The sequence below is a fragment of the Parasteatoda tepidariorum genome, chromosome 6, assembly GCF_982258835.1.
Source record: "Parasteatoda tepidariorum strain Cologne lab strain chromosome 6, Ptep-v5.0, whole genome shotgun sequence".
NCBI classification, from domain to species: Eukaryota; Metazoa; Arthropoda; class Arachnida; order Araneae; family Theridiidae; genus Parasteatoda; species Parasteatoda tepidariorum.
Genome location: NC_141760.1, coordinates 37,655,972 through 37,669,441, shown reverse-complemented (window position 1 = coordinate 37,669,441; position 13,470 = coordinate 37,655,972). Strand labels below are relative to the sequence as shown.

The window sequence follows — 13,470 nt, the reverse complement described above, 5'->3', positions numbered from 1 at the left end:
ACAAAAAATTTCTTAAAAGACTTAAAAATAATGAAATGAAAGGGAATTGTGAAAAGGAAACCAAACTTCTTTTGATTACTTGACAGATTATTAAGACAATATCGAAAAGATTAATAAGATTATTTTCTATATTAATTATTAATATACTCTCTAATTTTCGAATTTGTTTTTTGTATATTTTGTAATAAAAAAACTACTGGTATACAAAGTATTAAAATGTTATCTTTTATCCAAATAGTCAATAGTTACGGTCTAATAAGAAAATAACGTTACATTATAACTAAGAAAAACATTTATAATGTCACTAATTTCAAGCACACTTGTGAGGGCATAAAGATAGTACCATTATAAAACATATCTTCAAGTTCTACAGTGAGAATTAAATTACTACTTATCTCGAATAGTATACTAAATAATGAATGCTTTAACTTAATTTTACCTGGTATTTAGCTTACTTAAAACATCACTTTTTTTAATAAATAATACTCGGAAGTACATTTATGACACTCAATATATAAGACATGGACATAATATATAAGACAAGTGCTATATACTTGCTATATATAATACTTGCTACGTATAATACTTGCTATAAATAACACTTGCTGTATATACTACTTATTATATATAATGCTTGCTATATATAATACTATAATGAAGCAACAATTGATATTTAATCAATTATTATAATTTAATGAACATTACAATTTAATAATATTATTAAATATTGTGGAGGATAGGAATTTCATAAGCGAATCGTGCACTTTTATCATTACTTTTTTTAATTACTTGAATATCATTACATTTCATTTATCTTTACACTTTTAATATCATTACTCTTTTAAATTACTAAAAATCTAATATTTGTTTATCTAAAAATCTAATATTTGTAATAATCGAGTTTGTGCGTGTTTTTATATATCAATGCATAAGTATATTAAATAATAAGCACTCATACTATTTGCTATGCGAAATGAAAACATTCTAAAATAACTATAAGCATATACTTTGACGTGTTTTTATATACTAATATATTAATGCAATAAATAGAACAGAAACATTAATACAATTGTACTTAATCTGAAAATTATTTATGTAGAATAACAACTTCATGAAATTCAATATCTTTCTCAAAATACTCACCCTTTCGTGATTTAATTTGAAATACTTGATAACTCAAAAGTGAAATAATAATACATGCATACTTCTATTTTCTAAATTTATTCTTTGTTTAATTTATTTCAGTATCTTGAACTGAGATTTTCTCCATTAGTAAGAACAGCTGGTTCAGTGGTTTTCTTTTTACACATGGTAAGTTAGAAATTTCGTTTTTCGTTTATAACAATATTAATTGTTAATATATTATTATTTATATGTTTCTATAGATTATGATGTATATTTACTGACCGAAATAGCGTTTCTATCGAAATTATACACTGCAAAAAAGGATTTCTCGAAATTGATCAAATGTGTCCAAAATAGCTCCAAAACAAACATAACCGAATTTGAAAAACCGCATATTATTTAAAATTGAAACAGCATATACTCATTTTTAAGCTAAATGCATAATCTCAAAAATGAAGTAAAGGGAGAAATGTGATTGTTGGCTGTCCGCAGAATTTGAAACAAGGACCTCTAGATAGTAAAATACTCTAACCATAGTTGTACAACCTAGTCCGGGGAGAGTTAAAACGCTTTGTATAGAACTCATAAGTCAGAATAAAGCAGAATGAAATTATTATAATAACTTATCTACTACTGCGATTATTTTTTATCTATATGATTACATAGCAGCAGACAGTAAAATTTCTTTTATTAAAAAAACAAGAATTGAATGAAACGTTAGCCAAAGAGCATTTCTTTCACGCATTTTTTAGACTATGCATTTAGCTTAGAAATGAATATATTCTGTTTCAGTTTTCAATGCATAAAGTTTTTAAATTTGACCATGTTTGTTTTGGAGCTATTTTAACCCCATTTTGCTCAGAAACGTTTTTTATAGTGTAAATTTTTTACAATTTACAATTCACAGATTAATTGTAAATCTTAGTGAGTGTAAAAGTATAATCCTGTATGATATTATTTATTAGGTTATTATTATTTGATTTAAAAAAAATTCCCTGAGTTTGTGAATACCTGAAGTTTTTTAAATTCGAATGCATTTGTTTTGGAGCTATTTTGACATATTTTTGCTCAATTTTGAGAAACCGTTTTTTCGAGTGCTCATTTTTTACGACTCACAATTTCTAAATAGTTGTAAATCTTAAGGCTTGTAAGTATAAATCTATATGATATTAATTATTGCTATCTAGCAAAAAATTTTGAATTAATTTTTCTTGTTTCAGTTGTTATATAAACAATTGCTATTCAAATTTAAAATAATGATATCTGACATAAGTTTTCAATATAAATTCATTACATTTCAACAAGAATAAAAGTCCCTGCAATGTCTAGGGTTTCGATGGTTTAATCATAGTAGGCGCTACCAATGAAATATTAAAAAATACTTTTCGTTTGACGTCACCTTACTCTTTAAAATTCTTTTTCTTAATTAAAAAAAAAGATAGAAAAATTAATGAAATAGAACTCCCAAAAGAATATAAACCTCAAATGTCAGTCTGCAATTTAATAAGTTACCTTCAAATGAAAAAAAGGAAAGGGAAAAAAATAATTTTTAAACACCGGATTACTAGTAAAGAAAAATTTTATTTTTAGGTCATCGTGTCTAACCATTCAATAAGCCTGGTCTTTTTTTATTTTTTGAACAAATGTTATTCTTTACAATTGCTCAGCAAATAAATTTTAATTCAAACTTCTATTTTAATATTTCTGCGATTTGAAATTGTAATTTAAAGTGTTTGCGTAAGCAATTAATGAATTTCATGCATGAAAATAGTGTTAATAATTAAAAGTATCATCAGTTCAAATGCTCCTAACAGTTTTAATAATTAAAAGCAAACAAGATGAGACATATTTTATTTTGTTTAACCCATGTCATATTTCTGGCAAGATTTTTAACATGCTTCTGCTATTGAGCATTTAGTTTACTTCTCGAACATTTACGAGTTGTTAATAAGCACGTTTCAAATACGTAACCACTTCTACTAAACTGGCACTTTCAGTCCTGCTACTTAAGTAAGACTCTAAAACAAACTAAAACTTTTTCTGAAATGAAAAATTTCGAGATCAGTTCACTTCACCTTTTTTCCCTTTCTACAAACTAAAACTTTCCTTATACGGGATATTACACTTGTTAGTAATATTTTGTTCTTTATTCATAACACTTTCCGAATCTCAAAAGAAAAAGTTTTAATTTTTATTAAAAATAAAATTTCATTGTTTCATTTTAATAATCATAATTTGTTTTAAAAAATTATATGAAAATTGTTTAGAATCAAATGAGTCACCAACCACCCTTGGCAGCCATAATTTAGTTACCACCACAAACTCGCTGCTCTTTCACCTAGCCTTGTGCTATTATGACAATTCAATAATTAATAAAAATAATAATAATTAATTCAAGGGCAACTATACCATATTCTAAACAAACTATATATTAAATAAATGCATATGTTAAATGTATAGTTAACATACTAGTTATATTAATATAAATATATTAAACGTATAAACAAATATATAAATCTATAAACAAACCATATATTAAATAAATGCATATGTTAAATGTATAGTTAACATACTAGTTATATTAAAATAAATATATCAAGCGTATATGCTTTTAATTTTTTTTCTATTTAACATTTATGATTTTCTTTTATGTAACTTGCGCATATATGTTTTAACTACACATATAACATTCATATATTAATTCCTGTTCAATAATGTACACTTAAAAAATAATTTTTAATTATGTTTAGAAAACATTTTAGGTTATAAAAAATAAATTTCATAAGTATAAATTAATTATCATAAAGAAAGTCATTTTTTATTTGATAATAAAAAAGAGGAAAAAATGTAATTAAAGTTATGTCTAGAAACTGTTCAGAAAAATGCTCAAACTGTCTTATCAAGAAGTTAATTAAAAAATTGTACATTCCTAGCAATATGATTTATATTTTAAAAAAATCTTTTATCATGTCAGTAACTATTTTTTAAAACAAGCATTTTTCAGAGTGATGCCTTTGTTGCATAAAATTGGATTATTTCTTTCAAACTCAAAACCAGACATAATTGTTTTATTTCACTATTTTTTCATTCAAAAATACGTGTGTCAATAACCTTTTTTTTAAACAACACCAAAATATTAATTTCCAGTCTAAAGATTTTGCGCTAATGAACTGGTTAATATTTATCTATTACGTTTTTTCTATTCTTAATTAGATCTCGGAGATTGTTTTCAAGATGATAGTTTAACTATTAGTTAAAAGGAACTTAATTTAGAAATATATATTTTTAAAAACGAACTCACTATTTTAATAGATATTTCAATCTAAGTCACGTCAGAACATACTCACTACTTTTCAAGTTTTTAATTTATATATTTAACTATTTTAAAGGAAAGTAGAAGTCATCTTCTATATGTTACCGGCAAAGTATGAAATCCGGCATTATATATAATGCCTAAAACTAGCCGGCAAAGAGTGAAATGATTTATATTTCACACATTGCCTAGGCATTATATCTAATGCCGGATGCTATTTAGGCAAAGTATGAAATAAACGTCCTGATGAGGTTATTATGTAAATGATGGGCATGTTACTGTGAATGACTGAAATCGGTGGCTGTTGACTTTCACCAGTGAATGTTGACAATCACATAGTCCCTTTGGTGAATGTCCGAAATATTTATTACATCCGATTTGATATTAATTTACTCGTGGATATAATTACATTTATTCCATATTTTAGTACTTACTGACGATAGATTAGAAGAAACATCAGTGTTTGGAGTATCAGTCAAATATATAACGGGCAGTGGCCCTTTACTTTAAAAAAACATCAGTGTAGGGTATACCGGGCAATGGTTTTTTAAGATCACTGGTGTTTCTTTTAATCTATCGTCAGTAAGTACTAAAATATGGAATAAATGTAATTATATCCACGAATAAATTAATATCAAATCGGATGTAATAAATATTTCGGACATTCACCAAAGCGACTATGTGATTGTCAACATTCACCGGTGAAAGTCAACAACCACCGATTTCCGTCATTCACAGTAACATGCACATCATTTACATAGTAACCTCATCAGGACGTTTATTTCATACTTTGCCTAAATAGCATCCGGGATTATATATAATGCTTAGGCAAAGTATGTAATATTTCTCATATTTTATACTTTGCCTAAAAATGTCAGGCATTATATATAATGCCTAGGCATTTCATACTTTGCCGGTCACATATAGATCATCAATGAAAAACTTTCAAAAATAATTTATGCCACTGAACTTTAAGTTCAGTCTAAGAAGAAAGGAAAAAGCAATTCTCTTAATATATAAAAATTTGAATTCTTTACACTTCATGACACCAAACGCACTTTTTTAAGCAATTTTATAACGACTGATTTCGCTTTATGGAATATTTCAATCTCAAACTGTCTAATAGAAGAAAGAAATTCTGAAACAAAACTTCTAGTAAAATTACCTTACAGTATGGCAATGATATTCTGGTAAACAAATCATAATTCTGGTTAATAAAACTAAAATATACACTTGGTAAATTACCCATTTATATGATAACAATTTACTGGAAATTCTTGTTTTCAAAAATATAGTTCATATAACCACACATCAGTAACAAATACAAAACTGAAAAGTATATTTAAACGAATTAATGGTTTTTCTGCCATGCTAAAGTTATCATGATAAAATCACCAAATTGCAGCACAATCACCAAGTTTTATCGCATAATATACAACCATATTTTTTTGTTGTACAAAATCGTTACCAAAATGCTTCTGTAAAATCTATTGAACTATTTGGCGTTTACATAGAGCCAGAAAGACAGTAAATTTCACCATATTCTGGTAGTTGTGGCCTTACTATCTTTTTCAGTTCACACCGCTTCACCCTTCAAGCTGTTTTTAAAAAATTTATTATTTCGATTACAGAATATCTGTCAGATATATTTCTGTTCTCAGAATATAAATTAGAAAAGGTAATTCAGGGAGTTTTCAAATATTCTATTAAAAACTCAGCAATAACTTTTTTTAATTTATTTATTTTAGTTTTTCCAGGAAGCTGATCAGTTTATATAGACCTGATGAGTCTTTTGTAAACTTTACATTCATTTTAAATGCTTTCACGTTAACTAGTTATGCACGGTGCTCCTTATCACCTAATATAATCTTGACATGCGTCACTACTGTACTTCTAGTGTTTTACACGTGTCTTCTTTTCATTTGTGCAAACCGTATAAAGCACTTTAAAATTATAAAAACGTAAAAGTATATGCTCCAAAGCTATTAAAATAGAAAATAAACAAAAATATCGAGCAAGTTCTGGAATTCGCCTTGAAAGTATTTGTTTATGAAAAGTTATAATCACATAATTAGAGGGAAACGAACTAAGGTTGAACATAATTCTTCAGGATTCAAAAAATTTATTATTTTAATAAAATGTTTACCAATTATTCCTAAAGACGTTTGCATAAAATTGTCTTCCGATGATTATTATCAGATTTAATAAGAATATGTTTATACATTTTTAGCCTCTAAGTTTACGGAACACAATAATTTTGTCAATAATTCACTAATAGGCATACAAAACTGTCATTGTAGAAAGTTTACAAAATTCCTTTCAAGGCTAAATATTTTATGATTAAGCATATTTCAAGAGCTGTTATATAACCCTTTAAAATAAACAAAATAAGGAAACCTATGGATGATACAGATCAAATTTGCTCTTGATTTATTTGAAATTTAATGTAATCACAATGATGTATTCATCAGATTTAAATATTATGATATTTAAATCTGATAAATTATTGATAATTAGCTGATAACACTTGTTTGTAAAAGAAATAATAAAATAAAGCAGGTAGATTGAGTGGTAGGGGTAATTTTTGAGTATCAATTAGGTATAATTTTTTTTAACTTTGTGTTGTACTGAATGTATAGTATAGCTGTAACTTTATGAGTATAATTAAATTTATTATATTATAATATATTCTCGATAAAATTTTATATGATTTGATATGGTTTGTTTATAACATAAAAATGTATGTATGAAATATTATGCCTATTATGTAATGCAATATTATAATAACTTATTATGAAGCAATATTTTAGTGCTCTTTAATTAAAACTTTTTAGCTATGCCTGTTTACTTTTACAGCTTTTGAATTAAATTCCGTCAGAGTATACGTCCTAGGCATATTACTTCAAATAAAATACAGTTTAATGTCTGAACTCGAGTCATAAAGATTTTTATTACTAACAATATATTTTTTTTAAAAGTTTGCATTGTACTGAATGTATATTATAGCCATAACTTTATTAGTATAATTAAATTTATTATATAACAATACATTCTCGATTAAATTGTATAATGGTTTATTATGCCATAAAAAATTTAGTATAAAATATTATGTCTATTATGTAATATAATATTATAATAACTTATTATGGAGTAATCTTTGAAGTATGGAGCACTCCTTAATTGAAATTTTTTTAGCTATACCTCTTTACTTTTGAAGCCTTGAAATCCGATTCCATGGAATGTATACGTCGTCAACATATTTCTTCAGACATAATATTATTTAGTACATTCAATATTATAATTATGAAGATATATTTTAGAGCTCTTTAATTAAAACATTTTAGCTATACCTTTTTACTTTTGCAGCTTAGGAATTCGATTCCATGGAATGTATACGTCGTCAACATATTTCTTCAGACATAATATTATTTAGTACATTCAATATTATAATTATGAAGATATATTTTAGAGCTCTTTAATTAAAACATTTTAGCTATACCTCTTTACTTTTGCAGCTTAGGAATTCGATTCCCTGGAATGTATACGTCGTCAACATATTTCTTCGGACATAATATTATTTAGTACATTAGTACACCCAATATTATAATTATGAAGTTATATTTTAGTGCTCTTTAATTAAATTTTTTTAGCTATACCTCTTATAAAATACTTTTGAAGCTTTTTAACCCGATTCCGTGGAATGTATACGTCGACATATTACTTCAAACAAAATACGATTTAGTACAGTAATACATATATTATTATAATAACTGATTTTGGAGTTATATTTTAGCGCTCTTCAATTAAAATTTTAGCTATACCTCTTTACTTTCAAAGCTTTTGCATCCGATTCCGTCGAACATATACGTCGTCGACATACAGAGAAAATACGATTTAGTATATAAATACATACAATATTATAATATCTTATTATTGAGTTACATTTTAGTGCTCTGTAATTAAAAAATTTTAGCGATACCTCTTTACTTTCGAAGTTTTTGTAACCGATTGCGTCGAACGCATTAGTCGTCGACATGTTACTTCAAACGAAATACGATTTAGTGTCCGAACTCGAGTCATAAATATTTTTATTACTTCCAATATAATTAGTCAGGATTGAGCTATTAGAATCATAAACATTGGGATATCGTATATGAGAGAAAAATTCCTATTATTTCATTAACAGTTATTCGCAATGTTTGTTTGCTTTCTTTTTACCTTTATTGCTAAGTATTCTTTTTTAGAAGCCGCCTAAAGAAATAGCTATGTTTATGGCAATAAAATAAGTTTAAGTGCTAAATTTAGCATCAAAAAAATTTTTTTACTTTGTTTTGTAAACCAGTCCTAAGAAGAGTGAACGTTTTATTTCCGGTCTACATTATCAAATCATTTCAATCTTATCATTCATACAAAATTCTTCAAAAAATGTCCTTTCTTAATTAAATGCTGAGAAATGCTTTTTTTTTCGTGTAAACTAAATTTTCTAATCTGTTGCTGAAAGAATCTGTTTCGGAAAGAAATATTCATAGAAAATAGATAGACGTGTGTAATTTCGTCTCTTAAAAACCATTTTTTAAATATCTTCAAACTGTGAAGGTTGAAACATTATGTGTGTCAATAAAAAAATAATTAAAATCCTAATATTTACAATACAGCACTATTACAGTACTTTTATTTTTTCATAATACAATTCTAGAGGATTAATTGTATTTTCTAGTTTATCGCTATACTGTGACAAAATAGAACAAACTTTTTCGGTAATCTTAGATGCTAATTAAACCTTGTTCTCGTCGAAGTTAAACCATTAACTCGAAGAAAATAACATTAAACCAATCTTACGTAGATACCTGAAATCTCCACAAAAAAATAATGAACCAATTTCTATTTAAATCGATTTTTAGTTTAACAGTGCCTTACAGTAACATTAATCATTGATTAAAATAATGCTTCTATAATGACTACAGTAGCATTAATCTAATCAATTAGAATGTATAGTAATGCATTATTATATGCATAGAGTAATAATTAAAATGCTTATTTGCTATAAAATTGATTTAAAATGAATAAACTACTTTTATCAGTAAAATTAATGTGATTAAAACTTTGTTCTATTGTTTGTTTGTTTATTTCAACTCTCTCAGCTTTTTCCGAAGTTTTTACGTATTTTTTTTTAATTGAGAGTGTTTCTACATTTTACTTATTAATTTTTTGAATTGATTTGAAATTCTAAGTAAGAATAAAATTTAAAAACACTCCAAGAGATAATATAAGCAGTTTTCATTCATCCGAACAAATATTTTGGAAATCTATTTTTTTATTAGCGGAATTCGGTGCATAAAAAAGTCCTGAAAAAAATTTTCAAAGTCTTGACTTTTCTTGAATTTTAAAAGAAGATTTTCAAAAAGTCAAATAATTACTCTTCTCAAAGAAAATTTGCTTTTTATTAATTGAAATCTCGCGTAAGTCTTATTTGAAACTTTAAAAAAATGATTGAACCTTTTTTATTGATATTTAACCAATACCAAAAAATCTTTCTTTTGGAAATGTCAACAAAGTCTCACAGCCTCTGAATCTTGAGAGATTAGTTCATGTCGGTCACATCAAACAAAATATTTTGAAAAAAAAACTGTCAAGAAATATATAGATTTTTTGTTAGAAAACTTATTAAGGAAAACACTTATAAATAATGGTTTTAATACAGTTTTTTTTTTCAAGAAAATTATAAACTAGCTAAACTTTTTAATATAAAGACAAAAATACATTACCTTATGAAAACTGCATTAAATGAGTTTTACTAAAAATAATTAATGACATAATCTCATTTTAGCTATTTTGGACTCCCATTTAGAAAAAAAGTATGGTCAAAACTGTAAAAAATGGTAAAATTTATAGCGTTTCTGGCTCTATGGGAACACCCAAAAGCTTGGTAATTTTTACTAAAGCCCTTCGGTAATGATTTCGGTAAAATTGACAATGAAATGTTTTAAAGTCTGTGATGAAATTTGCTAAATTTGATAATACTTTCATGATACCTAAAGGCACAACATAAAAACCATTTATTTGGTTAAATTTATTTATCACTTGTCAATTTTTTACTAATATGGAATTTCCGGAAAACCATTTCCATTAATTGCTAAATAAATGGTTTGAATGGTTTTTCGATCAGAATTTTCACAACATATGAAGCTTTAATTCTGCAATAAAAGAAACTAACAAAAACGGTTTTAAAAAGAAGACTCAAAGAAATAATACAAAATCCGAAACTATGACACAAAATATGAAAATGTAGTTATAAATAAAAATATGTATTTAATGTTTATAATACGTTCTTCTAAAACTTATAATAATTAACGTGTAAATTAATATTTAGTTATACATGAAAATAAAAAAGCACTTAGTAATTAATCAAGCGTGCTTCAATATTTAAACAACAGGTAGATTTAAAGGAATAACTGATGTAATAAACAGGCAGCATGTATTAATAAATGCATGCAAGTGTTAAAAAAGATATAGGCATAAATAAAACATTTAGTGATAAAAAAACACGCTTTAATAAAGAAATAACATGTAGTAATAAATTATCAACGTGCAATAATTAACTAAAATTCATAAAGTGAACTTAAATAAACGGAGAAAAATATTCGGGTAAAATTATTGTTCTATATGGCTATAATTCTGGTTAATAAAATCAAAATATACGATATTTACCCATTCATTTGATGATTTTTCCGGTCATATGATAACGGTCACTCGGAAATTCTGGTTTTGAAAATTTTAGTTCTAGTTAACACACATTTAGTAAAAAATACAAAACTAAAAAGTAAATTTAACCGAATTAATGGTTTTTATGCCATGCTTTGAGTTATCGTGATAAAATGTGTAAATTTAACCACATTTATCAAATTTTATAACATATTATAAAACCGTATTTTATTGTTAATTTTACCAAAATCATTACCAAAGAGCTTCGGTAAATACTACCGAGCTTTTTGTTGTCCCCCATAGAGCCAGAAACACGGTAAATTTTACCATTTTTCTATAGTTTTAACGTTATTTTTTCTCTGTTTATAAATTAATGAAGCAAAGCAAGAAAAATGGAAAAAAATATATAACTTTTTTTTCATTGCATGTGCGAATTTAACATTTTTTAAAAATTTTGACTCATCATTGAAATATTTAATTTTTCTCCAATGTTAAGTAAATGTGAGTTGGCTCTATTATATAACACTGATAGAATGACTTTAGAAGCTTAATTAAAAAAGGCATTAGTGTCTTAAATGACACTAATGATGACACTAATATATGACATTGAAAAACTTTAAATTCAATCATTTCGAAATCTTCTTTATAGTATTATGCAAAGGATACATGCAGGGGACAAAAGTTTCAAACACTCTTCTTCTCAATTCCTATTCCTTCGGATAAATTAGCAAAATGATTTATAATCCAGGTATAAGCCAGATAATCATAAATTAACCAGATAATAAATTATCAACATGATTTATTAATCTATGCCAACTATAACATTATATCATATTCCTATTAATGTTTAAACTTGTTTCGGTGACATGACTGATTGTATTTATGTATATTTCAGATGATGTATATGCCTGTTGTCTTGTATGCTCCAGCTTTAGCTTTGTCAGAAGGTGAGACCTCCATTACCTTTGTAGAATCTTTTTATTAAATCTAACCAATTCATTTTAATGGTTTTAAAAATTTATTTTGAATGAATTTACAAAATAAAAAATTTATTTAAGCTCTTCCCTTTGCACTTTTCAAAAGCAATGGGAAACTATTGTAAAAGAAGAATATTTTATTCAGAAAATTTAAAAAAGGTTTAATTGAAGCAAATGTAACAATAATTTTAACTTTTCTTTAGAACGCAGTTAAAAGTATCTCTTTACAATTTGAAGAAAAAAAACTGAAGGAATGTAACTGAATGTTAATTAGAAGTCATAAATAAAAAACATTCGGAAATGTCTGTGTTATTTTCTTTCACAAAAATTTTCTTTCATTACTTATTCTTCGGATAAAATTAAAAGCAAAGACTAATTGACAAAACGCAAATATTTTTTTTAACTGTGTAAATCACGTATTCTGTTTACTAAGTAGTTAAAAAGAAATACTCTGTGTGAATTGTAGAATAAAAGAAAATAGATTTAAAAACTTAAATTCTAGACATGTAGATAATTGTTTTATATTTTGATACCTAATAAGAACAGGGTAATTTCTCAATTCATAAACATATCGCCGTACCTGACCCTCAGCATGTAGGTGAGGGTTGAAATATAGGTTAAATATGTTTTGACATATTGACAGAAACATTCTGATCCCCAAAATAGCATGTGCAGCCTTTACTTATTTATTTATCCAAGAGGTTTACACCATTAATCATATAATGCGTCCATCACAACAATTTTATAAATATTAATTTTAATTTTTTTTATAAAAAAAAGTACCATAAGACAATGTTTGACTGTTTTAATTATTTGATACTGTATTTTTTTGTCATATTTTCAAAAATTTAGAAAATATTTCACTGGCAGTTGATCTGAATAAAAATGCTATATATACGGTTAATTTTGAAAAACTGTTTTCAGCCAGGTGTTTTAACCTGACATGTTAGTCCTTAAGAATTTTCTAAAGAATAAGAAGTTTCTCTCATCTAGTTATTTAGCAATAAGTTATTCGTGGTCATAGAAACAAAATAAACTAGAATTAGTTAAGTAGTTTATTAGCATAACATGTAATCCTTTTTTTTTAAGTGTACTTAAGTTTAACCCTGAAAATACGATAATTACAACGAGTTTTCAAAAGTAAAAAAAATTTCATATCGTTTTTTTAATTCTGTGGATTCCAAGTTTCCTTATGTTGCAGTACCTTTTGAAAAACTTTATTTACCAAAATTCAATTGTCTAAGTCTAGAAGATCATTTAAAGATATTTAAGAGATTGCACAATTTTCGTTTAAACATCGCGTTACTAACTATAATTATTGATAACTGCTTAAACCTTAAAGTATTTTGAAAA

At 25.8% G+C, this 13,470-nt stretch overlaps 1 protein-coding gene across 3 annotated transcripts in view; it reads left to right on the top strand.

Annotated features, from left to right (window-relative positions):
- Positions 1-13,470, top strand: part of LOC107444065 (sodium-coupled monocarboxylate transporter 2) — an 81,970-nt gene that overhangs the window by 48,818 nt on the left and 19,682 nt on the right. For all 3 annotated transcript variants that reach the window (XM_071178821.2, XM_016058136.5, XM_087165669.1), the window contains exons 3-4: positions 1,246-1,311; positions 12,036-12,087. In XM_071178821.2, coding sequence (XP_071034922.1) covers positions 1,246-1,311; positions 12,036-12,087 — 118 coding nt within the window. The remainder of the gene's footprint in view (positions 1-1,245; positions 1,312-12,035; positions 12,088-13,470) is intronic.